Source organism: Orbicella faveolata, unplaced genomic scaffold (assembly GCF_042242905.1).
Source record: "Orbicella faveolata isolate gen_17 unplaced genomic scaffold, um_ofav_v1 contig_35, whole genome shotgun sequence".
NCBI classification, from domain to species: domain Eukaryota; kingdom Metazoa; phylum Cnidaria; class Anthozoa; order Scleractinia; family Merulinidae; genus Orbicella; species Orbicella faveolata.
The window spans coordinates 21,741,858-21,768,669 of record NW_028301564.1 but is presented as its reverse complement, the minus strand read 5'-3'; the positions used below and the strand labels follow the sequence as shown (position 1 = coordinate 21,768,669).

Here is a 26,812-nt window from a genome sequence, read left to right as displayed (position 1 = left end):
CACTGTCTGTGGACTTTAATCGTCGCGTATTCTTAATATAGTTCCTCAAATAGACACGCGTCTGTATTGTGATCGGCCGGCCGTCTGGGATGGCTGTTTCTCCCAGAAGTGAAATTTGATTAATTGCTGGACAGTAGCAGTGTTCTTACAACTCACCATGGTATCTCGAAAAGTATTACTGACCTCGAGATGGGGATATTATCTTCAAATTGACGAACAGCAAAACATTTGTGGCGCGAGAACGAAAGATGACTACTGTGGTAAGATAAAAAAAAATATATACTATACACTCGCCGCGTTCATTTGGTCAACCTCAAGCCATTTTGAGATTACTAACGTAATGCCCTTCTTTTTGGTTCCCAGTTTTAGAAATGAATACGGTCGATTTCAGCAAGGTTACCATTCGAGGAGAAAATACCAATGTATATATTGCGATGAATGCCCAAGGAAATTTATTCACAACGGTAAGTAATGTTGTTGAAGTGTTTTAGTTTATAGTTAGCCGGAATTTTTCTGGCCCTTTAATCGTTTCATTTGCTGGTGGATGTTAGGAGTAAAAATGCCAAGAAACCGGGTAAGCAACGCTTCTTTAAAAGGAGTTCGATTCCAAGTTTAAGTGTTAACATTAGGGACTTTAGCAAACCACGACGAAGGCAACGAGATCGTCACCAAACAAAAGGTATAATGAGCAAAACAATAGCTGTGCACGTGCGTTATAAATCTAAATCTTTGTACATTTCTTTGCTGTCCTCTGCAACACTAGAACGTGACATGGCCAAGTTCTGCGTAGTCTGAGGCACGCGAACGACTACGGCTAATTTCTGGTATTTCCATTTGGAATCAACTGCTGTTATTACATATTTAGCCTGAGCACGTTCCTAGGGCCACTGGTGTACTGCACAGATCTTGACAATCGCGAATTTCACTAGTAAAATATAAATTCATTTTTGACAAGGCGTCGTCCTCGGCGTCGCCGTCGTTGTTGTTTAAGCTCCCTATTATTATGGCAGTGATGGTTCGAAAGTACATATCTCAAAACAACTGTCAACGAGATATTGGTAACTGAGATATTGGTCTAACACGATAAACCTATTTGTGGTTGGATAATCTGGCGCCAAAAGTAACAGTTTGAATCCTACATTATGAAGTCAACATATGGCGCGATTTCCTTAAAAGTGATTGATTGCTCTCGGTTGTGAAATTACCTATCATCTTGAAATGCCGTTTTGAAGGAGAGAAGCAATGGCTACCAATACAACAACGCCCTCTAAGGAGCTCAAAACATGCCATTGTACCAAGGCATGATACTTTTCTTTTTTTTCAGTAGTTTTAACCCACTTTAAGGTCCTTTAGAAGACATAACTTAACCACATTAGATACCTGACTCAAGATTTCACTCGTGAAGTCACAGGCTTCCCTCCTTGGGAGGGGTTGGGGTTTACCTTCAACGTTTTTTACGGGGAGGCTCTTCACTAACCCTTACCCTTTACTAGACTTTTGGCATATACCTTCCATAGAGAGTGGTACATCTTTCACATACCTTCTAGCAGTAGACACGGTATATCCTTTTTTTCTATACCCGACTGAGTAACCTCTTAAACTTCACCTGGTGAACTAGCCATTCGAGATATTTGGAAAGGGTCTTTTCAAATAACAATATGACAGTCTTTCTACCCCTTTCTACATTTCAACTCGTGAAATTCATTCCCTTTTTTTACACCTCCAGTCTGAAAAAGATGCCCCTTCCGGGAGGGGGCTTCCCACTGTAGTCCAGATACAATTTCCAACGGTTTATCTTTAACATCAACTACGCTTTTTTAACCATCGTTTTGATGTTTTTCTGAATTATTTTCTAGGACACTGAGAATCCGTCTTGTGTGTGGAAGGAAATTCACCAAAGCGACGGTTACAACTACTACGAGTCAGACCAACATGGCGGGTTCTTCTTGGCTCTCAAGCGGAAAGGTGTTCCGAAAAACGGTAACAGGACTGCTCTGGGACAAATTTCCAGCGCTTTTCTCGCGCAATCGGTTCAGTGACACGTTTTGGAGTCGACTAACCCTCATCAATACGAACTATGCGAGAAACAAATAATTATCATGATATTGTATTTCTAAAGGACATCATAAATATCTAGTATCTGTAAAATACATGATCATTTTGAAACTAAAAGAAAACTTGATCCTTGATCTCGTTTATTTAAATTGTCATGTGTTAAAATAAAGGAACGCTGAAGTAACAGGTATAAAAAAGATGTTAACTTTTTTTATCATATTTAACAGTCAACACACGTTGAAACTAAAAGAGTAAAACGAAAACTCAATTTGATCTTTATCTTTTGGATTTGATGGTTTTTAAGCTACAAAGATGCGTGATTGAAATGAGTTTATAATCAACGTTATGGGGCAGTATAGGTAGCCTGTAGTATTACTGGCGTATTATTGGCGCGCGAGTGCACATTTTCTTATTAGGCCGCCATCTTGAATTTGGTAACTGTGGAAGGTTGGAGCGAGGAAAAATTGCCGAGGGAAGAGGCGCGAGGTGGAAAAATGGGCGAGGGAGGAGGGAGGGAAAACTGCCCCCAAACCCCTCCCCCCCCCCCCCCCACTGCACTCTGCACCAACCCTCTACCGATCAAGCATCCTATGTTATAGGCGACTCTTTATTATATGGAATTGAAACTTCCGTAAGACATAAAATACCAAACAAATCAAACACACAATCAAATGGACTACCCCCAACACGAGAGCACTACAGTTTGATAGAGATCTATTATTGACGTATGTCCATCTATCAATTGATAATTGTGTAAAATTCGATCTAAATTTTCAATATTTCACATCTAGTATCCCACCCGACCCCATTCGTTTCTTATATTTCATAAATACCTTTAAAATCATCAAAAATTCTTACAACGTCTACTGGATCTTCAACAAAGCTATGGAAGCATATTTAGAGCGTATGCATAACAGCACACAAATAACGCGAAATACTGCACTGCTAAAACTGAGCTAAAACTGCATTCAGGTACAACACACAACTCCTTACACCCACCCCCTCAAAAGAGCGAAGCACTTCCTTTTTGTCATTTTTTTTCTTCCCTTCCATTTTGCACCCTTGTCTAAGCCGTTTTATATAATGTTTTAAACGACAATATCAAATGGATACAACGAACGTTCCGTCTCAGAGCGAGTTGACCACAGTGCGTCAAAAACCCAGAATTACTCCACTTGTCATGTTATAGTGATCTCTTTTTAATCACTGCCTTGATAAAAACTATTTGCTGTTTCACTTCCCATAACCAACTTGTGCTGGAGCAAAATAGAATCACTACAAAATCCACTCACGCTTGTTCGATGTTTAGCATTTCTGTGCGCCATCTACTTCTCGAAAATATATTAAACATCTTTGTTTTATAATATAATACTTTCTGTCCGGTAATATTTAGGGTAGCTACTACACCATCAACAGACGCACATTGCTCAAGGGCGTTATTCTCTGGCTTGATTTTAGGAGCATTCATAATCTCCAGGAATCATTCTTCATCTTGGACAAAGCTGGGTTTTCACTTTCATGGGGTATAAAGCCGAGCGTAATTACCATTCTTTAACCCGAGTTACATCAGGAGAGTGGCTTACATTACGCAAGGGAGGTTTTACGTTTGGGATGGAGAGACCTCGGTCCATTTCAGGGGTAGGTTGAGGTCATATTATCAGACCTTCGGAATATGTTCAAGACAACGTTTGGGTCATCTTGAAAATGACTCTTGGATAACTATGTTCTTCATCGCACCACTTTATCTCATCAAGTAAAACTTTAGCCCTTCGAGGTTGGGAAAATGACGTCACGATCCGTCGAGCGAGCAAACATGTTGGGGCGAAGATTCGGTGGCTTTTCCAACGGTTCTAACTATAGTCGAATAATTATCGTTCACTGTTCCACTGAAACAATCCGCTACACGTTGTACAGAAGATTCGGTTTCTTGTCAAATGGTTGCACCCAGTGAAAGTACTCTAACCAGTTCTTAACGCAACCCCTGTCGAACGGGTTCAGAAAGATCCCAGATGGTCCTCTGAGGTACGCGTATCGCTTCTTGTTTATTCTTTCGTTAGTAGTAAGGTTGATTGAAATTTGATTGAGCTATTTAGAACAAATGAAAAAGTACAAAGTAATTAAAATACAACAAGGCTGAGCGTCGTACAAATAGTGCAATCTTAGCTAAGGAACCTTTTTTTATCTCCAGAAGTGATACTCCACTACTGGTTCGTTCCCAGTCACGCTTCGTCACGCTTTCGGAAGAGCGTTGTGACAGACTGATTAACTGATATCTTCTTTTTACCTCGTTATAACAAATTCAAATAAGCGGTGGTAAGAATAAAACAGCTGATCATCAAAAACGTCGTCGATTGAGAAGAGGAACACGAAAACGACAAATAGCTACATAGTGAAATTTTATATAGCGTAATAATTTTAGCTTGCGAGGCAAACACAAACACAAGTGTTAGCGTGAACTGAAGTATCGAATGCAACTGAAAGGTACCCTCAACGAGCAGAATCAGCTTTTCTGATTATTCTCCTTGTTTTGCCTCTGTGTGTGCTTTACCCTGATTTCACGATTTTATTCACTGCGAACACACACGTACGGATAAACGCAAACAAGAGTGGGAGAGAAATCGAGACGGATGTGAAGTAGGGCGCTAAGGATTTCACATTTCACGTTAGATAACAACGACTTTATACTTACTATAAAGATGAAGAGCGCTCCCATGAGAATGGACACCGCAATAAACTGTAGCAGTCCAAGAAGGAACAACCAGCTAAACCCAAACAAGTACAACATGGTGATAGCAAAGTACACCGTGATGAAACTACACAACGCCACACACGATACAAATATGGAGAAAGGGCCCCTGAAAAAAAAAGAAAGAAAGAAATTACAGGCTGGTAAAGTGATTTGCTGGTGATTTCAAATAAAAATAGAGCGCTTAAAATTTATATTCTTAAAGGAGCTCAGTTACAGACGGTATTTTTAGCTATTTTGGCCACATAAAAGCTTACCTGTAAACTGAAGGAACTCTGAAAATAATAGTTCTACTAAGATAGAAAAAACACTAAAGAGATAATAATACACCATAAAGGAAAAACGATCGTTAAGGATGGAGAAGATTAACACGGATTGCAAACGACGAACTTGAAAAATTTAGGCTCAACTTTTCAAGATGCCCAAACCGTGACGTAGCTTCTTTAACCCTCTAATAACGGTTGCAAAACGTAAACCAACCTTAACGCAAAGCTTCACGAAGTGAAAATGAAAGGACAAACTGACCAGTTCCCACTTGGCTTGATAGTTCAGTTGGTAGAAGTCAAGGTAGGTTAGATTACAAGCTAGCCGCTGCTCGGGAAAGAGCTCGCGCTCCTCCCCCGAAGTCGGAGAGAAAACGTAAATCGGACTCGAGAAATCGGTGGAAACTGAGCCCAAGGTCCAGGGTTCCAATCCCGTTCTAGCCTGACTTTTTTCCAGGATTTATTTTCGCAGCTGCCTAAGTTCCGTGTATACTGTGATGGTCTTTCGTAAATAATTGTTCAAAGATCTGACATTTCATATATTATTTTGCCTAAAGTGTAGTGTGATAAGCCTCTTCTTCCATAAAGCGTCGCCATCCTAAGTAACAAGAGAGGCGCTGCCTTGTATACGATTATTTAGAGAACTTTACATCACAACGCTGAACACAAGCATAACAAAGAAGTGCGATTACAATTTAAACAAAGTTTTAACGAAACTTAGAAAACAGACATCCTAAAAATCTTCTTTTCTCATTGTGAACAGTATAATTGATGTGGTCGAGTTTCCTGAATATACCGGCTGCTTTTCCTGAATATACCGATTGTCAAAGCAATCACTTCCACAAAAAGTCGTTGTAAAAGGTTGACGGCTACCACGTTTTCCCGCCGAAAAAAGCAAAGTCACCCCCGCGCACTCCGGCGACACTTCACGAGCGACGAGTGAGTTGCCGGATGCCGGTGACCCATTATTGGCGCCAAATTAAAAGCTTGGAGGGACAAATGTTTGATATTTTTTTTCACTTTTTACAATCTGATATGGTTTTTGGAATTATAAATCCCTTTTCGTGAAAAATCAATTTTCGTCTCCAGTGAGAAAAGTTGCCCGACTTCAACACCTTTCCTGTTAACATACATTGACGCCAGGACAGTAACAGTTTTTCCCGCCTGCTGAATCTTGATTGGTCAATTCAAATTTCAGGCGCGCCAGCCTTATGCAAGGTTGTTATTATATGATAATCTCGTAGTTGTAGTGCCACTCCTTTAAGGTCTTGATCATACATAATACATCAGACAAGATGGCATAACACAAAATACAATATGACAGTGATGTTAAACTTTCAAAGTGCGAAATGACGTTTATTTACCTGTTCCGAAGGCCGACGCAGTTGTTAATGTACGGACAGTGATGATCAAAGTGCTTGACACACCGGTTACATATCCTACAATGCTTTGCACGCAGGGGTCGCACCAGTCTACACGTATGACAAAGGTTCTCCAGAGGATTCTGTCCTGTTCTGACCTGCCACTCTTCATAGAATGGAACCTAAAACGAACCAAACACGTCATTGTATAGGAGTCCGTATTCTATAGGAGGCGGCGTGGCCGAGTGTTCAGGTTTAATTTATCCTCCGTACCGCTATCTGGATTTGTTCTCGGTAGCCTCGAGTTCAACTCCTCGACCGCGTTGTGTAAATAGCCAACTGGTCAACCTCCTACCAGTTGAGATTCTTAATAGTTTATGTTTTATTTCCAATATTTATTTCTTTATTTACAGTGTCCCCACTTAGCACAACAGTGGTAAATACATTTGACACTTAAATAGAGCTATTTCTTTTTATGTTATTTTGTAGCGTGTGTGCAAATCTAGCCGTCCGCAAAAAAAGAATCTAGGACAAAAGTGGTAATTTGAAGTGCAATACGCCAATAGACCTTTTTAGCCTGGGCGGTTTGTTCCCTCATTTCAGACCATGTGATGATACTCTTGAGAATTCTTGCTTTCAAATTTTCAAGTAATCGCTTGCATGTGAATGAATAGTTTTTAAATGGATAAAAGAGCAATGCTCCAGAGAATATTGCTCCAGAGAATATCACGTGGTCTGTAATGGGAAAACAAACCACCCAAACTGAAGAGGTCTCTACTGGAATTGGGAAGAGAAGCTGAAACATGGATCCATGTAAGATAGTAAGATAGAGGCTAAAATTTGTGGCTTGATACCACTTAGAGTATTAAAACTTAAGGTGACCACCCGGTACCTATTTAATTAGGGCATTAAACAGGGGAAAAACATGGCAGGAACTACATTGTACCCCTTGCCTTAGCATTAGTACCACCAAGGAATGGATTTGAACCATGACCTAAAAAAAATTCTGGTGCCTATAAGGGGTTCCCTTACAAAATCCAATAGATCACCCTGTCACTTTTAACATCGAGAGAAAACCGAGTTAAACCGAACACGGCCGTTGAACACTTACTAAACAAACGCTCTTTGCAAGAAAGATGATACACGGAGCTGTCACGTGAACGTACCTGTTTTAGCGCCATGTCATAATCGGGACTATGGCACGGGATAAATCCCGGATCCCTCGAGTTGGCGTAGTACAACGACACCCACAAAATAACATTAAGGGAAATAAACAGGTAGTGAGTCAAAGGCATGTAACTCAACGTATCTGGAAGAACCTGCGAGAAATAAAATATTTCAGCGTTAAAATCAACCGTTTCGCAAGCCTGGGTGACGTATCAGGTGAAGTCTGCGCCAGGCGGCCAGTGGCACATCCAGTCGGAGCTTATCCCGGTTCCTGTAGCATGAAGCGACTACGTCTATTTTCACTCCCCCCCTGGATGGGATGCTAGTCCATCATAGGATTACAAACAGCACTAAATTCGCCAGTACCCATTTTTACACCTGGGTGAAGAGAGGCACTGTGAGAGTAAAGTGTCTTGCCCAAGAACACAACACAATGTCCCCGGCCAGGGCTCGAACCCGGACCGCTCGGTCCAGAGTCCAGCATGCCAACCATTAGGCCACCTCGCCTTGAGCCCGGCGTTCAATTAAGAAACTGACACGGTAATGTGCTTCAGCCTGGATGGGATACTAGTCCATAGCAAGCTATCCTAGTCCCTCCTCAGCTTGCCCTAAAAGTTGGTTTGTACCATTAAAACACCATTAGTTAGATCAGAGAGGCATTCTGAGGGTTAAATCAGAATTGAACCCAGACCGCTTGATTCGGCGCCAAAAATACCAACAGTCAGAGCATAAGTTGTATACTTCATCTTCATAGCTGTCAACGCAAAAATCAACGCCACTTCCGGTTTTCATGGCCTCGAATTCAGTAGGAGTTTCAAGCAAAAATTTGCACGACTTTCGCAAGAAAACGTTCTGAGACGAGCCGATAAACTAGGAAGATAGCAATTATTCAATCCTTAATGTATACGCAGCGTACAAAGTTTAACTTTTCAGTGACGATCTTAACTTTTGGCTCAATAGTGAAGAATTTGAGAAATCTGAGACAGTTTGGAGGGACAATGGCGGGAAGAGCGGGTGCGCAGTACGTTTGACCGCTGTGGATACACCATCACCACAAATGTGACAACCACAGCGTTAGCTAGATTTGCGCAAAATTCATTATAAAAAGTACTTACATAGAAGAAATACACGGGATAGCCCCAAATAAGCAAGTTTCCTAACAAAAATAAGAGTGCTCCTTTAGATCTACCAGGCGGGCCAAATACAACGTCTCTGAAATGAGAAAGGTCAGAAAAGTACGTTACACTTGGGTAACATAGCAAAAACAATATTGAAAGAGATCAAACTGACGTGTGGAGTAATTTAGTGATTTCTGAGGAAAAGGCTGTTGTTTTGCTTGTTTGTTTGTTTGTTTGTTTATTATTTAACAGTATTATGAGGTAGAGGTATTATTTTTAGTTTTGTCCTTATTAAAATCAATTCATGTTGTATAACAAAAATATTGTACGTAGAGTTAGTATTGTATGCAGTGTTGCTAGTAATAAGAAAAAAGTTCTTTTTTTTGTTCCTTTGATAGTTTGATTTGGGGAGTTTGCCGCTTCTATTTTACGTGGCTAGCTTACAAAAGTTTGGTTTGGAGAGTTTGCGCTAACAATAAAATGATCTGTTATGTGTACAAAGGGCAAATGCAATACATACATTACTCTACGATACGTACTGTGCAAAAACATTGGACAGATTGATTTGATTATGTTCCGAGGAAATGGCCATTTGTCACAGTGTGTATTTACACGAAGGCATTTGTCAGGACCCAAGATATTAAGTTAAAGTTGATCATATTCCCAAATCAAAAGAAACGGAGAAAGCTTTATAGTGCAGCAAGAACCAGCAACATGCTAGTGGTTGTACAGTGCGTGTAGCTGTATGCCATGTCCACATCAAAATAAACACAAACATGTGAACATATCTGTAATGAAACAAGTTAGCCAGGCTATACCAACCCCTTCTTTAGAAAAAGTTGTAAAAAGTACACACCTCAAGCGACAGGATACAAATCGATTGAGTTTGCCTTGTAAATAGTACACAATTTCCTTGTAGTCTCGCCCCATGGCCAGTCTTAAAGGAGTCTTGTTATTACTGTCAACAGCATCTAACTCAACATCCTGGAGGAAAAAAATCTTTAAATTAAAAGGACGTACAATCTGTTGAGAAATAAAGAAGCAAAGCATGCTGTTTTTGTTGTGCTGCTGTTCGCAGGTTCTTCATGGCCAGAAATTGTGATATTCACTTCAAAAATGTGTTTGCATATAACAGTCCTTAAGACACGCAAATAAAAATGCACATTCAGCATGCAAAGAAAGTCATGTCCGAAAGCCCAGGAATAGTGGATTTTATCCTTTACGTGCCCAACAGGCAAGAAATCTTGCCCACTGGGCAAGCAAGAATGACTTTCCTGCTTGCACATTATAGTTTATTCGGCCCATTAACCTGACCCCCCTCCTGGGGATTATGGACAAAAGTTAAGAAAAAGTGAAGTGACATTATACAGTAGTTTATGCCATAGTTTATCCAGCTTGCCTGAATGGCAAGCCTGAAAATCTCCAGATTTTCCATGCATTCTGATATTGTCATTCTGTTACGCAGTGGAGTCAAAATCAAATTATAGCAAATGACAAACTTACAGTAGCACTTGACAGGCTTCCTGACGTTTACTTACAGTTAGCTACACTGCATGTTCTTTCAAGTGCTGGTTTGCTAGTTGCAAGAAAAGCTAACTTACATGATTAGATTTGCTTTATTGGCAGAGTAAAACTCCTATAATTACAGATTAAAGATGGCTTAATCTATTTAAATGCAAATGATCGAGACAATTAAAAAAACTAGTTAAGCCCATTGCACTGCAACAAAACCATGTACAGTCGAAACTCTTCACAACAGCCATCTTGGGGAGAGAGGAAAGAGTTTTCTTTGCGGAAGGGGGAAGGGGTTGCAACATCTCAACTTAACAGAAACAACTTGGTATGGATCAAGTTTGGTGACATTTTACAATAAAAAACAATGGGGTTTTGTATACTCCAGTCGTTGATTTAACTGGCTGTTGTCGAAAAGTTATTTTGGCAGTTGGGACAAGCTTTAGTGGCTGTTGCCACTGTAGAGAGGAGGCCATTGAAGAGAGGTTTAAATAAGGGTGAATGTATGGACCGTCTGCCAGGACTAAAAAAAGTGGCCATTGTAGAGAGGTGGCTGTTGGAGAGAGGTGACCGTTATAGAGAGGTGGCCATTAGTGGAGGTTTGAAGGTATCATCAATCAGTAACTATCAAAGCTGCTGCTACTGCAGCTTTCTACAGCCCACAATCTTAAAATTATCCAGGTATGTGACTTGTTTTTACAAACGGGTTAAAACCATTTCAGTCAAAACCTTACCAGACATTTTTTCCAATAGTAGTATATCCTAGAATTTGGACATCAAATCAAGAACTTAATTAATTTTATGTCAAATTTCTTCATTCTTGTTACATGTCTGCTTAAAGATCCTCAATCTTCATTATTTTTCCACACACCTTGCTTACAGGAGGGGGGAGGGGGGAGGGCTCTCTATTCCTCATAGTTAAAAAATAAGATGGTACATACAGTCTTTAAATACAGAGGATGAAGCTGATGCAAATAGTCAATGCCTACCATGTCTACAATGTGTTCAACGGTAACTAGGTCTCCACTGAGGCAGGCCAGATGAAGGGGAGTCTGAAATGACAAGCTTTTCAGTCAATTTCATTTTATAGTAAATTCACTACAAGTACACTTTGTATTCAATTATTGGACCCTGCTAATATGAATGTGGTTAATTTAAACTTCTTCTTTTTTTTATTTTGAACACAGACCCATTTGCCACATTAATTTTGCAAATTATGTGTCTACTCTATTGAGTTTCTACAGAAACATAGGAACAGTCATAAAAGTTTGGGAGAATTCAAAAAAGTGAAAGAAACACTTGCATGCAGCTCTTGATCACACAGCATTTCTTGTTCTCCTAAACTTCTACTCATATTTCCAGAACTCAGTGTCTAGAAACAGGAAAAATGTTTTCTATTTTCTATATAATACAATGCATGTGTTGAGAATGAAACAGAGTAGAATGTTACTAGATACCTGACCAAACCTATCTTTCTGCTTTGGATCAAAACCAGAATACAACAGTAATTGCACCACTTCACTATGACCTGCAAACAGAAATGCATGGTTTCCCAGTTATTATTTGGTCGAGTCAAATTTGTTTGGTAAAGCTTTGGTAAATTGCCAGTTACTGTCAGTGATAACAATTAATATCTTAAGGTCATTCCTCACATTTGCATCGCGCATCCTTACTGCGCATAATTTATGGCGTCATTAGCGCGCTCGTGCACGTGCATATTGAAAACATGACAGATTTGCCTTGGTATTGAACTCTGTCAGTTGAAAAATGGCTCTAGCTCTCACCAACGAGCAAGGGCACCCTAATTTTTTTTCCAGTCATTGTAATCAACTAATCATAAGCTTTGCGTGAGAAAAGACTGATCTAATGGAGCTTCCTAATAAAAGATTGTTACTACGACTAATTTCTATTGCTGATATTTGAATAAATAAGAAAAATAGCAGATACACTGTGGTCTTTTCTATTTTGCAGTCGGTAACCACGTCAAGAAATTTTGTTCAAATTTTTTATCAAGGATTTAGCCTTCTGTCTGAATCAAACTTAAAATGTTTATTTGTGTCCGACACAGTGTATTGACTGTAGTTTAATGCGTGTTCTTAAGAGTCTGGGCTCACAAAGATTTTACAATTACTGGGAATGCGTTCTTGTAATAAGCATTAAATAACGCCAAAATGGGGCATTTTCAATACCTCACTGCTCCTTAATGAGCATGGGCACCCCCCTTTTTTATTTCAAAATTGAAGTTTTCATATGACAAATATTCAGTGGACAAAGTTTGAACAAAAATATCTTGTCACTTTTATTTCAGAGGAATTACCTTAAACCAAATCAATCTTTTCCCTGTATTACTTACATGGTAAAGGTAAAGTCTGTGATGGGACATGTGCCCCTATTGGCCATAGTTTATGGTGGTTTCCTTGGTATTTAAAGCAACTAGGAATATTTTTTTCCTATTCCTTCCCTGATGGGATGCTAGTCTAACCCAGGGTTAACCCCCAGCATTAAATTACTCATTTGTACACCTGGGTGAAGAGAGGCACTGCAAGAAGTAGGTGTCTTGTCCAAAAACATGACTCAATGAGCCCAGCCAGGTGAACCTAGCAGACTTCTAGACCTAGGATACAGTGTACTAACTAAATTGTATACATGTACATCACCATGCCTCTCTCTTACTTGTATGGTACTAAAGAAATAATGGAAGTCTTAACCCTATCACACTTTTCTGTAATAATTATTATAAAATCTTACACAGCTGGTCAATACTAGGACCTGGATTTCCCCATAAAGTCCATAGGCATTAATATGAGCAATGTTTGCCCAGTGTATAGCAGAAGACCCAGAACAGCTGAGCACTTTGCCCAGTTAACAAGACAAGATAGAGTTTACACTCCACTAAAAGAATTCTCAAGAAAGGTACATGTAGAAAGCAAAAGTTGTAAGTCAGTGTTCTCCTATTTTCTCATTCCCCACAAGTCCTACATGCACGTGTACATGCACTTGCCTTCTTTTTATGCTAATATATTATTCCACTTGTTTTATTATCTCTAATGAAGCTTGGTCTTTCAGCCTCCCAGAGCGCAAACAGTATCCAACACATAGTTCATTACTATCAAGTAAGAGTCAGCTTCTGACTAATTTCACTGACATTCTGATCCCCGGAGGCCATGATCCTTTTGGTCAGCAACAGAAACCACAACCTTTGGTCGGACCAGATTCTTTGAGCATACACAGAGTACTTGTATTTGTATTCTCAGTCAATCAGATTTGTCAGATTTAAGAGAAGTCTGAGAATCGCAGACTTCTGCTGTTGGACCGGCCCAGATTCAGAGGTTGTGATTCTTCGTGCTGACGAGAAGGACTGCAGCTTCTGGGGATGAGAGTGACTTCACTGGTTGACAAAAAGATTTTCAGTGACTGAAATTTCACTGGGAAGTAAATGACTCAGGGTAACTTTACGGTGCAAAGACCAGAAAAGCCAGCTGTGCTTGTCAATGAACCATCTTAGATTTTTCTCTGCAGCATCCCTGTATTTATATTTATTATTATTACCTTTAAAACATGCCCAGTGTAGAGCTGAGTCCCCTTCATGATCTGTGAGAAATGTCTTTGCTCCCTTGCCTATAAGGTATCCAGCCAACATTGCTTTTCCATATTGTGCGGTAATAATTAAAGGAGTACAACCTTTGTTGTCTGTACAGTTTATAGAGGCTCCATTTTGAATGAGAAGATCCACGCATAAAATATGACCATTAACACATGCCCAGTGGATTGGATAAGGTCCATAATCAGATCGACTTTGTTCATTTATTTCGACCCCACAGTTTATAAAGAACTTTATCACATCGCTGTAACCACCTAAGGCTGCCCAGTGCAAAGGAGTGTGTCCATGACTGTCATAGGTTCTGAGGATTTTCACGCCATGCTGGCCGACAAGTTCCCTGCACATGCTGGTATCTCTATACATGTACAAAGGAAAATATTATATAATAAGGCAAATTATTCTTGCATTTTGTTTGGTTCTAACCTATGACCTATTGGAGGACAGACATATAGATAATGTTATTAATATTTTTTTGTTTCTTTCTTGCATAGATTCCACGCTGCCATACATCTACAGGTTCAGTAATGATCCCAGAAGACATCAAAATGTGGAAAGAACTTCTGTGACACACTCACATAATGGCTTGTCTGCCAATTTTTTTCTACTTACTGTAACACATTTTGACATCATCTGTGATCTATTATTGAACAGACAGACAGCAACATGGAATCTGCTTGTTAATTATTATATGAGCTTGGTTGCCAAGATTCGATAAACAAACTTATATGTTAGAATCAGGGATAACGTTCCCTATAAATGCAGTATTCATGCATTTTTTATGTAAATACTTCTAAAAATGCTGTGCATCATGAACATTCCAGTACATCCCCAAGAAAAATAGTTCTCTTTGTGAAAAAGATACTGCAGAAGCCAAGAAGACCATTGCATTTAATCCAACAGTTAAAATTTATGGTTAGCTTTTCACCACAGCTTTACACAGTCCTTTTGAATACCACCAGTCCAGGAAAAGTCCTTCATTTTTGGAGACACAACATACATGTAAAGGTGTTTTAAAACAATTTGAAGTAAAAGCTAACGGTAAAAGCGACGTCTCAACTGAAATTCAGTCATTATCAAGCTTAAATGTGAAGATAAAAAAGTTTGCATAAGTATATTAAATATAAAACAAAGAAGTAAAAGTATGTTAAGTATGAAAATGTAAAAAGGGATGTTAAGAACAATAAAATGCATGCAAGAATAACATAATTAAAAATGGTTAAAAACTTTCGCATGTCACATTTGATAAAGATGTACTTGTTTATTAATTCAGGACCGAGGACAAGGTACACTCATGATGTTGGAAACACCAATGACAATAGAATTGAGAAAAAGATCTACATGTAACAATGCCAGATATTAACACAAGAGATAGTTTGGGTGAATTCAAACAGTTAAGGTCATTACCCAGTATTGCATTGCGCATCCATACTGCGCATAATTTCACGTGTGATTAGCCCGCGCGCATTAAAAAATGGTGACTTTTTCTTTAAAGCTGGACCTCGCCATTGAGGTAAATCGTCATTTTCTCACAAAGGAGTATGGTGACCTATCATTTTTTTCTGTTGTTTTCAATTGAGTAATAAATTTCTCTGTGTAAAATAAATATGGACCAATTCTCAGTGAAGAACAAAAAGCAATCGTCGGAAACGTGAATTTAGCAAGCAATAGCAACTACAATCATGGTGCTATTATAAGGATTTCTATGGGTATAAACACAGTGCTTTTGCTCCTAAACGAACATGGGGACCCCTCATTTTTATTTCAAAATTTAAGTTCCTATAATATAAACAATCCACAGGCAAAGTTTCACAAAAATCTCAGTGCAGGTTCTATTTCAGCGGAATGACCTTAAATGAGCCAAGAGCTGCAGACTAGGATTTATTTTAATTAGTTTCTGGTTTTCTCAAACATTTCCAAACATTTCCCACCGCTGCCACGATGTAAAGACAACGAGTACTTTTAAAAAGTAAAAGGCGACGTTTATTGTTCAGCAAGCAGTATGCAAATGAATACATGTGCCAATGTGGCTAGCAAAAATGTAGAAACTATTTCCTACAATACAAGATACAAACACGAACTACACGTTGGTGAGTTCTTGTGGTTTCAAGGTAAACCACAATAGTTTTGTCACACTCAAGTGTTAGCATCAGGCTTTTTATGTACCAGTCAATTTCAAAGTTCAATATCTCCTTCCAGCCCTGGGTAACTCCTCACACATTTGGCATTTAGAATTTTTGTTTGGCTAAATTTCCATCCCCAGGGTCAAAAATGGTGGTCAAATGTCCCAACTTATCATGATTAACTTTTCAGGTGGAAACATTTTACTTACCTTCAAACACAGTAAAAGCTTTTGAGGGTCTCTTTTTGAGCCACAACATTGCAAAGAGCTGTGGTGTCTCTCTGACTGCTAGCCTGACCTTGACTTCAAGGCAAATGTTCTCCCCTTACCATAAGGTGTCAAATGCCCCACCCCAATAACAACCTCTGACGTCAAATTCCCGCCTCCCAGGGAACAAGAAATTGTGAAATGCCCAGCAAATGCTTGGCAGGGCATGGGGAGGGGGAGGGGAGGAGTTGATGTCTCCTACACGACCAAGAGAGAAATACTACTACTTTTTGTACAAGAAATGCAATGATAAGTAATCAACATTGTTTCAAAGCCTGTGTCACAATCAGAGTGCATGCTGTATGAACAAAATTTTACAATGGTGTACTGCGTCTGTACGTAAGTTAGAGTAGCAGGTGTTTGAAAGTCAAGAAAATTGAATATTTTATACCAGACTTAAGTTATAATTCGTATACTTTTAAAAATTCACTTTAAAACGCAGTTACAATGTCTTGATCTATCATTTCCAAGTATTAGTTATTCAGCATGTAAGATAAGAACGTGATAAACCAACACGTGAGACTGTAAACAAGTGAAGTAAACAGTCGAACCGACAGCTGTACAGTGTTAAGCTCACTTTACAAACACACGCTCTACAGTCCGTCACCCTGTTGTATACGAAGAATGGTTTGGTTCTTAACTAACGCATTTTAACCTGTTTAACTTCACACCTCATTAAAAATATGGACAAATTCTGAGGTCCCAAAGGTGAGCTTATTTTAACTCTACGAGAAAACGCTTATTAGTTTTATGCGAGCATCAAAAAGACATTTTTAAAAGTCAGATTTCTAGGTCATTGTCATAATGACGAACCGTAAGTTCAACAACTGCTTCTCTCACACTTACCCACATTGTACAGCCTCAAAGATATCAATCTCCTTGCATTTATCGTGGTTTATTGCTATCGATTCCTTGTTATCGCCGGCCATCTTGAATTATGGCACGAGGGCCGGGCACGAGGGTGAACTACGAAAAACAAAATGTTCGGAGATCTTCGGAAGTATCTCGCGCCTTTCCGAAGTTGAGCCAAAATCCAGGATTCACGTGATTTCGAAGTGTTTCCTCGAAAAACATGGCGGAACAGCGCGATGTGGTCCATCTAAACCGCCTAAAATGTTTCAACGATGCTGTATTTGCCATAGTCTCGACAATTTTGATCCTCCCAATTCGGAGACTGGAGGAAAACTCTACTGTTAACCTTAAAACTGAGCTCAACAATCGACTGGTTCAGCTTGTGGTGTATTTTATGTCATTCCTTGTCATTTGCTCCGTCTGGAAATCTCACGTGCACCGATTTAAGATTCTTGCACACGTAGACGATGTCCTAGTTTGGTTGAACCTCATTTCGCTCATGTTCACCTCATTTTTACCGTTCGCGTGTGCACTGGAGGGAAAATACCCGAAGAAGTACCTTCCTCTCGTGTTAATTTGCTGCGACATGTTTATCCTGGAACTGCTCGAAGTAGCCATAATCTTGTATTCGTTTCATCGGGATTACCTCCTCATAGAGGAATTGCAGGAGCTGCCGAAAGAGCAGCAGAGAGAACGAAGAGACTATATGCTGGCGAAAAAACTGCTCAACCCATTGCTGTATATCCTGGCTGCATCTGTAAGTCACGCGAGTCCGACCACTTCCTGGGTCCTGCTCTCCATCGTTATCATCACTCCGTGCATACATCGTTTTATTGGCTTTCTCTTTCGAAAGTGCAAGGCGATTCGTGTCGCTGGAGCTGATTTTGACCTGATGTTTGGCAATTACATCGACACGGAGAGAGTGGAATGTTTCAGTGATGGTGTCTTCTCCATAGTCGCAACCCTACTTGTGTTGGACATAACAACCGAGAACTTCCCCAAGAATTCTGATGTCAAGGAAAATGGGATTGATAAAACTGTTCTGAAAATGTGGCCCAAGTTCCTAGTTTACGCTGCAAACTTCATCATCATTGCACTACTGTGGTTCATTCACCATTCCCTCTTTCACTGTATCAAAACAATGAATCAACTGATGTTGGTATTCAACAACATTTCTTTGGCTTTCATTGGTTTCTTCCCTTTCCTCATCGCCATTTTAAACAGATATGCTGACAGCCCAGATACTGTCAATGACAGCACAAAGCTCGCTGTCCAGTGTGGTTCTGTGGCTATAGCCATGGCAGGTTTGTCTCAAGCATTCGTGTTTGTAATCGCATTGTGGAAAGGTCCCAGCCATCTTGAAACCAAGGTTAACCCAGCCGTTTCAAAAACCAGTCACTGCTACCTGGCCCTGAAACTCACTGTTATACCTCTTATCAGCCTTATGGTGTATTACACCACTCTGAGCCACAGTAACTGGGCAGTATATATAACTTATCATGCTGCTGTATTTGTGACCCCATTTTTGTTTCTAGCACTTAAACTAAATTTCGGCCGACGAGAGGTTGGTGTCATGAGGCATGACATTGCTATTGATCCAGATGTGGAGACTTGGATTCCTCCACCACACAGGAGCAGATTGAGGATACAAAAGAAAGGTGTAGGTGACAGTAGTTTATCGGATTCATTAGCAGTTTAATGATGTTGTTGCGTCATGCATTTATAAGGTGTACAACAAAGTTACAAAACTACAGCAAGTATAAATCCTTACTGGAGAAAACCTCATTCTATTCCCATTTAGCAGTTTAACATTTGTTGCCGGGGGCTACTCCCAGAAAAATTGGGTGGGGGTGTACGGCCCACTTCCCAAAACTTACAGGTATGACCTGACCAAAAGTTTGATACCCTGTTTAAGACCTGACCCTTCTAATGTTAAAGGAAATGTTTATATGCTTTTATTAGGTAGGATAGCTTTGCCTAAAAATCACAGTCCCAATTTAAGACAAGAGTATAAAAACAATACCTGATTTGAGACCAAAATGGCCAAAATTGATACCCTATTTCTGACCCAAAGGGCTAAAAGACCATACCCTTTGGGGCCGTACATATCTATATAGCCCAATAAAGGAGTATACCCCCCAAGCATTGTTGTGGTAAGTTTTTAAAACTACAGTATGCACAAAGCTCTCCTTCTCCCTTATCCCCAACCCTTATGCTACACCCTACATCTTAGGCTCAATGCTCACTTGCTGCCTAACGGCAGCCTAAGCACTGTGGCCTGGCACAAACACACTGCTGAGGTGTCAACAGGGCTGTCATTACGTTTTGAGTCACCTGTTGCCTTGTTCTCTACACCTGCAGTAAACTTGTTACTTTGTGGGTGAATTCTTTCAACAGCAGACATTTTAACCCTTAGCATCAAGGGAAAATCAAGCATTCTCAGCCATAACAGGTGTTATGGCACTTAATGACAGCCCTGGTCAAGACTTCTGGTACTGAGCACCAGAACCCTTTAACCATGTTACTTTTTTTAAAAATCATCCGTTTGTGGCAGTGTGGCTCATGCCTTTTCTGACTAGTAACCCATACCGGTCACAGAAACTATGTTTATAAACTATTGTTATGACGATACAGTACAGAGTACTGATCAACCCTCGAGTATATAAGCACTTTGATCCAAAATTTGGCATAGACTCCTGGAAACCCATATTCACACTGATATCTAAATGATTCCTGGTACTGCCTCTCTTCACACCAAGTGTGAAATGCTGCTGTAAATGAAAATAGGCCTTATCACGGTTTTCGACCACCATTGAACATCAATGCCATTGTTTTATATACTTTTGTATATTTTACACAATTTGCAGAATCTGTAATGTACTTTTAAGTGTTGAAATGGGGATTCTGTATGTAAACCAAAGCTGAACATGCAAGACAATTTGAACAGAATATGATTAAGTGTAAACTCATTAAACGTAGCACGTATAGGTTACATTAATAACATGCTCTTTAGCTTTAAAATTTAGAAAACAACTTTAGTTAGAAATGGAAAGATTTAGACATTCATTGCCTCTCTTCAGGTCAAACATGGGGTGACAAATAGATTTGGTTACTGGTTATTCTAATGTAAATTTACCCCAACCCTCAGGGATGAGAGGGAGGGGAGACTCTAGAACATTTTTTACTGGGAGGCTCCACTCCAAAGTCCAACCCTTTACCCTTTTTGTACCGTTTTGACAGAAAAGCTACCCGTTTTGTATACCTTTTATTGAAAAAAGGTACCCCTGTTACATATCTACTTAAGAACACTGCATCCTTTTCTACACCCTTTGAAGGAAGTCAATGAACAATATTACAGGAGAACATCAAGCACCACCAGAAGAGATGTTTTAACGAAAAATCAAGTACTATTTGCTTAGTTCATGTTATGGGGGGAGTTGATACTCTGATTTCTCGATTTCCCGATTTCCTGATTTCCCGATTTCCCTTCCCTTTCATATACCTCAACTTGTGAAATCCCTACCTTTTTACAGTGTATATACCTGAACCCTGAGAAAGGTACCCCTTTCCGTCAGAGCCTCCCCATTAGAGGGTACCCCCCCCCCCCGACCCAAAAGAGCATTAGTGTGAATTAGCAATTTTTGTAGATACTGATTTAAGAGGTCTATTGCAATGTCTTGCGCATGAGTAGTGATACGATTTTTGAATGGATGGTCCAATTTTACAAGTTATCCCCAGCAGCACATGGCAATGAGTCATACAATTTCTATTGTTTAAAAACCTTCCAGTGTCAATCAAAGTCGTTCATGTGCATTCACATTATGTTGACACAGGTACCTTTAAGTACTGTAATTAACAAAAAAAACAAAACCTTCACTGTAGAGTTTGTTTTGCTTAGAAAGCTACTAGTTAGGATGAAAAGTAAAGATTATTTTTTTCACTTCATGTACAAAATCGTCAAAAATCATTACAAAAAATTGCCTTTGAGAGTTAAACTTTGTTGAAAGAAAGTTTAAAGTAAAGTTAATAGGAAAAGCTTCATTAGGTATATATTTTTGTTTCAAAGTGAGAACTATGTTTGTTAGAGAAAGTTTACAATTTATATTAAAGTGAAAAGAAAAGTAGATATATTTGTTATATCAAGTAACATTTTTCAATTTAGTAACGTTCCCAATAAATGTGTTTTAACTTTTAACACTACTTCTGGAGTTGTGTGTCGTCAGTGGATATTAACTTGCTGTTACCTGATCTGTTGATAATAATTTGAAAGGTTCATTGGTCACTACCAGAAGCATATCACCTCAACAAGGTGATATGCGTCTGTCAGTACTTACTATAGAAAAATTATAAAAGGTACCTAGGAAAAGACTTTGGATTTCTTCAGACAAGGGTTAACTTGATCTTGAACTCAGTTCTCCTTCAGCCAAGGGTCAAACAGAGGGAGATTCTGGATATGAAATTAGCCAAGGGTAAGTGAAACAAACCTCTTGCACATTTCAAGCACCTTTTCCACACAGTGTTTTTTTTCTTTGTTTTTGTTTTGTTTTGTTTTGCTTCTTTCCAGAGAACTTGGTTGAATGTATTTGTTACTGAAATCATTGGAAAACACTTCATTTACTACTGAATGCGTCTGTTGTTTCTATCTTATTTCAAAACCCCAGGACCTTTCACACAGTTTCAGGTGTGGGCACACGAAATTACAGGCACATCAAAGTCGCTATGAATTATATGTTTTAGTTGGAGTTTCAAGTTATCCAAGACCACTGAATAAAAAGAGTAAAGACTCATCTGTTGGTACAGTGTTAGTCTCAATCTGAAGTTAAAGTGTATATGACATGAAAACTAATTTCTGCTTACTAGAAAGGCCTTTCAAAATACAAAAAAAATGGCGTTTTTCTTTTTGAAATGTCTTTTTTCGTTTTAGAGATATTGACGTTTTTCTATTATGTAAATTAAATTAGTGATGACGTCACAAGGTTTGCAACTGATAAGGGGTGTTATAAGGAATAAACGATATCTCTGGAAATATTGAAGCAGTGTTCTTGAAACTTGGCACCACAAATGTGCATCACAAAAGAAACAAAATGACACCCTTAGTGCTGTTGCCATGACAACAGTTGCCGCTGGTGCTGTCTTAATAAAAACTGAAATTCCCAGTTTTTTTCTCAAGTAAGTTCCATCTACCCCACCCAATCTAATGATGGGAGTTAAGACAACATGGGAACTATGTCTGTTCCAAGTAGGACCCTTTGTCTCACTTTAGAGGTTGCAACTGGAGATATTTGGTTTTTTGACAGAAAGAGACTGGAGCCGAAAGAGTTGCCATGGCAACAGCACTAAGGGTACTATATCTCTAAGGGCCAGTATCTAAGGGTCAATATCTCTAAGGGCCTGTTTACAAGGAGGGTGGGTTACCAAGCGGGTAAACCCTAGCTGAAGGGCTAAAGATAGCCCGAGTTTACAAGCAAAATTTCACAGGTAGGGTAACCCTACAACCCAGGACAACTTAATGTGCAAAGGATCTGGAAACAAGTAGAAAGTTAACCCGGGAAGGCGGGTTAACCCTACCTGGTGTGTTAACAAGGGAAAAAGTTAACCCGCCTGCCGGGGTAAACCTAGCACGCAGATAAGGTAACCCGCCAACTCGGGTAACGCTGCCTTGTAAACATGACGAAGAAAAAAAGAGGAAATGTGTGAGTGCTAGAGTAACCCGCTTGCTAGGATAACTCGCTTACCAGGGTAACCCTCTCTCCTTGTAAACAGGCTCTTAAAACGAAAAAAGATATTTCAAATAGAAAAACGCCATTCTTTTATATTTTAAAAGGCCTTTCAAATAAGCAGAAATTATTTTTCACGTCATATACACTTTAATTATTAACAAAATACGGGCACGAAAGATGAAACAATACAGTTTGCAAATATTTTACTTCAGATCGAAACTAACTTGTATAGAAGCGTCTTTAGTCTTTTCGATCAGCGGTCTCGGTTGCCAACTGGATGGTTCGCAAGTAACCTCGTCCCCAGGGCCTTCACCTCGACGATTTTCAAAATAGTGGCTCGTCGGAAGAAGACCCTGTCACAGGCTGGGTCACGTGGTACAAAATCTCCAAAAAATCTTGGAGATTTTTGTCACGTGACATTTTGAGAAGACCAAAACAAAATGGCAGCCAAAATTGTGTTCGAAATTTAGCCGCCATTTTGAAAATCGTCGAGGAGAAGGCCCTGGAGATGAGGTTGGGTTCGTAAGTAGCCGCTAAAAGTTCAGTTTTTTACTCAGTTTCGGTTCAGTTTTCCTGATCGAAGGTTTTTTTCGAGGTTCGCTGCACAACAATGAAAGACAAAAATTCAATCCAGTGCATTGAAGGCTAGAGTTATGATTAATATAGCTAAGACTGCATTTATGAAATCACTCATATACACTTTGATTTTAGGACTCCAAAATACCTAAAATTACTGAAGACAAGCAATAAACTGCAAGGCTGATACTACGTGAAAAACGTTTCGAGACACCAACATGACAAGAACCGATAAAGTAGGATCGTAACAGTGGACAGCTGTTTCGCCCTTCTTGGGGCTCGTCAGCACTGTGTAGCGAAGATATGTAACGCCAGCCCAACAGCCAACGCACCTAAATTGCAAAATGGCCCGTGCACTATATCAAGTTCCGTACTTTGAACTCACTTGCGCCCCGAAACACGCGTTGCCACATCACATGTTTCGGGGCGCAAGGAGACAAAGTGTCAAGATTGGTGTCTCGAAAAGCAAAAGAATAAATGTGGCTGGACAAGGCCAGCCTCAACATTTAAACATTCAACCGCATGACCAATACCATGCTTAAAAAACGCAGAGTATCGGATCTAAAAAGACCTACGGTCCGAAAGTACATAAATGAGAAACCATAAACTGCAAGCTGTCCACTGTTGCGATCCTACTTTATCGGTTCTTGTCATGTTGGTGTCTCGAAACGTTTTTCACGTAGTATCAGCCTTGCAGTTTATTGCTTGTCTTCATACATTTTTTGGCTGATCAGATCTCTTGTAGATCCTACGTTGGCAGCGTTTATCGTATGCGGTCCCTTGCAGTTTATGGTTTCTGAAATTACTCTACGCGATGGAAAAAAAGGAGAGTGAAGAGCAAGAAAAGGAAGATAAGAGAGTGGAGGAAAAAAAGATTGACATTCCTTATCCGTATGATTGCGTGATGTGATGGAGGATCTTGTCACGAGACTTCCCGGAAAGGCGAAGGTTGAAAAGCGGAGCTTTCAATATTAAAACCATAGTTTTCAGTTTTGCAACTGACAGTAAGCGCCATGGCAGAGGAAGTAGATCTGTTTCATCTGAAGCGTTTGCAATGTTTCAACGACGCCGTGTTCGCCATAGTAGCGACCATTTTAGTTCTGCCTTTACGAAAACTGGAGGAGACAGCAGTAGGAAGTAGCAGTCTGGAAGATCAGTTGAACGACAAGTGGCCTCAGTTACTTATCTATCTGGTCGGATTTCTTGTGATTTGCGCCGTGTGGGAATCGCATGTTCTTCGCTTTCGAATCTTGTCCCGAGTTGATGATGTTCTAGTCTGGTTCAACCTCGGGTCTCTACTGTTCACTTCGTTCCTCCCTTTCACGTGCGCTCTCGAGGGCATGTTCACAAAGAAGTATCTACCAATGATGCTGATCTGTGGAAATCTACTAATTCTTGAAGTCTTGGAAGTCATCATGATAGTGTACGCCTTTCATCAACCACGTCTGCTCGACCGTGAATTTGAGAATCTCTCCCATCAGGAGATAAAACAGAGAATGAAGCTCATGCTGGTGAAAAAAGCCGTCAATCCCATCCTGTATGTTTTAGCTGGTGCTCTTAGCTTGGCGAAGATCCAACTCGCTCTGGTGGTTGTGGCAATTGTCGTGATTTCCCCGTGCATCAATCGTCTTGTGGGAGTTATTTATCGCAAGTTCACGCGCGTTTACCTAACCGGGTCGGAGTTTGATCGCATGTTTGGAAATTTCATCGACAAGGAAAGAGTGGAGTTTTTCAGCGATGGACTTTTCGCGATTGTTTCTACGCTGTTAATCCTGGATATTACTTCTGAAGATTTTCCCACAAAAGCGGAAGTTGATCATAACGGCATTCAAAAAACGTTGCTGCACATGGAGTCTGAAATTTTCACTTACGGCGCCACATTCGTGGTGGTTGCGCTTTTGTGGTTCACGCACCACTCCCTATTCCACTACATCGAGAGGCTGAATCAAGTCATGCTGGTCTGTAACAACATCTCCTTAGCTTTTGTGGGCCTGTCACCCTTGATCAACGTCACACTGAACCGCTACGCTGGGCACGGCAAACCAGACAGCCGCCTTGCAGTCCAAGTGGGAGCCATTATCGTCTTCATGGCAAGTATCACTCAAGGAGTAGTGTTCATAATCGCGCTTTGCAAAGGTCCCAATTACCTGGAGTCGCGCGCGGATCCTCGCGTGGCGTCTCGAACACACTCGTACCTCGCGTTGAAGCTTGCGATAATTCCACTGATGACCTTCCTGGTGTACATTGCAGCTACTGTGTGCCCAAACGCTTCTCTTTCAGATGATGTATACCACATTGCTGCTGGATTGACTCCTGTAATATTCATCCTGATGAAGCTTGTGTTCTCCTGCTACTGGGACCGCTGTCACTGCAGGCGGCAGGCGGCGCTAAGTAACCAAGAGATCGAGTCAGAATTTCATAGCATTGCTGAAAATCAGTAACTGAAGACTGGATCACGGATCACTACGTGGACTTGAATGATGGGAACTTTGCACTTTGCGACCTTGATACGAAGGAAAATTTGTGTTTAATAGTAATCTTCGTATATTTTATGGAGTCATTTTCGTTAAACTGATCAATTCCTGGCTTCGACAATCCTTCAATTTCCAAGCGTATTCAATCGTCATTCAATAATACACATATAGAGGATATTACACGGTGGCGAGAAGATATGAATTTTATGTTCTCGTGGCAAGAACAATACCTCACGAGTGAGCGAAGCTCACTCGTGAGATATTGTTCTTGCCACGAGAACATAAAATTCATATCTTCGAGCCAACGTGTAATGTTCTTTTTATTATATGGAGAAACCAATTCAACAAAAGCAAAAGGCGGGAATCGTGACGTCATTGAACGATACGACACTCACAAAGGTGACATACGGAAAATACGCCACTCGGGTCCCGGATGAAGTGGCGTATGGAATCTACGAGTGGTTTAGTTCCCAGTAAAACACTCTTCTCCATATAATAAAAGAGGATATTACATGCCCGCGCGTGGATACGAATTTTATCTTCGAGTGTTCAACTCGATATCTCACGAGTGAGCGCAGCGAACGCTTCCGAACATTTTCCGAACATTTCTGAACATTTTCCGAAGATTAACGAAGATTGCCGAAGACTACCGAAGATCTGAAGATGTTTCGATCATACATCAACAAATTTAAGTATAGTTAAAGGGACAAAAGAAAAATGTCATCAAAAAGGAATGATATCTTCACAGTGTGAAAGATAAAAATAGTAGCTTCACTGCTTGCGATGAAGATATGATTTTCTAGTAAAAGGAAAAATCCTGGTACTTCACTGGTGTTTATATAATAAATGTAAAATACATACTAATTTGCCCTCTGAACATCCCATAATAGCTACTTGAAATAACAGAATTCAAAATGGCCGGCTTACCGCCGAAAATGGCTATTATAAAGATCAGACATCCAAACACCGTCACGGTCATGA

General features: G+C 40.0%; 4 protein-coding genes across 4 annotated transcripts; 3 read left to right on the top strand and 1 right to left on the bottom strand.

Annotated features, from left to right (window-relative positions):
* Positions 1-2,252, top strand: LOC110056484 (fibroblast growth factor 10-like). The gene is made up of 3 exons (XM_020762965.2): positions 1-260; positions 364-464; positions 1,857-2,252. The coding sequence occupies exons 1-3, from the start codon at positions 158-160 to the stop codon at positions 2,037-2,039; spliced, it is 387 nt and encodes a 128-aa protein (XP_020618624.1). The 5' UTR covers positions 1-157; the 3' UTR covers positions 2,040-2,252.
* LOC110056487 (uncharacterized) lies at positions 2,179-17,181 on the bottom strand. Its single transcript, XM_020762967.2, has 10 exons — positions 17,056-17,181; positions 13,772-14,178; positions 11,680-11,750; positions 11,212-11,274; positions 9,567-9,694; positions 8,708-8,804; positions 7,592-7,744; positions 6,429-6,607; positions 4,745-4,910; positions 2,179-4,140 (listed from the first exon to the last, which is right to left on the bottom strand). The coding sequence occupies exons 1-10, from the start codon at positions 17,136-17,138 to the stop codon at positions 3,955-3,957; spliced, it is 1,533 nt and encodes a 510-aa protein (XP_020618626.1). The 5' UTR covers positions 17,139-17,181; the 3' UTR covers positions 2,179-3,954.
* A 65-nt stretch (positions 17,182-17,246) lies between these two features.
* LOC110056488 (endosomal/lysosomal proton channel TMEM175-like) lies at positions 17,247-21,261 on the top strand. Its single transcript, XM_020762968.2, has one exon. It carries the CDS (start codon positions 17,282-17,284, stop codon positions 18,758-18,760), a length of 1,479 nt encoding a protein of 492 aa, XP_020618627.1. The 5' UTR covers positions 17,247-17,281; the 3' UTR covers positions 18,761-21,261.
* A 1,639-nt stretch (positions 21,262-22,900) lies between these two features.
* LOC110056451 (endosomal/lysosomal proton channel TMEM175-like) lies at positions 22,901-26,695 on the top strand. The gene has a single exon (XM_020762931.2). It carries the CDS (start codon positions 24,371-24,373, stop codon positions 25,796-25,798), a length of 1,428 nt encoding a protein of 475 aa, XP_020618590.1. The 5' UTR covers positions 22,901-24,370; the 3' UTR covers positions 25,799-26,695.
* Positions 26,696-26,812: the final 117 nt, after the last annotated feature.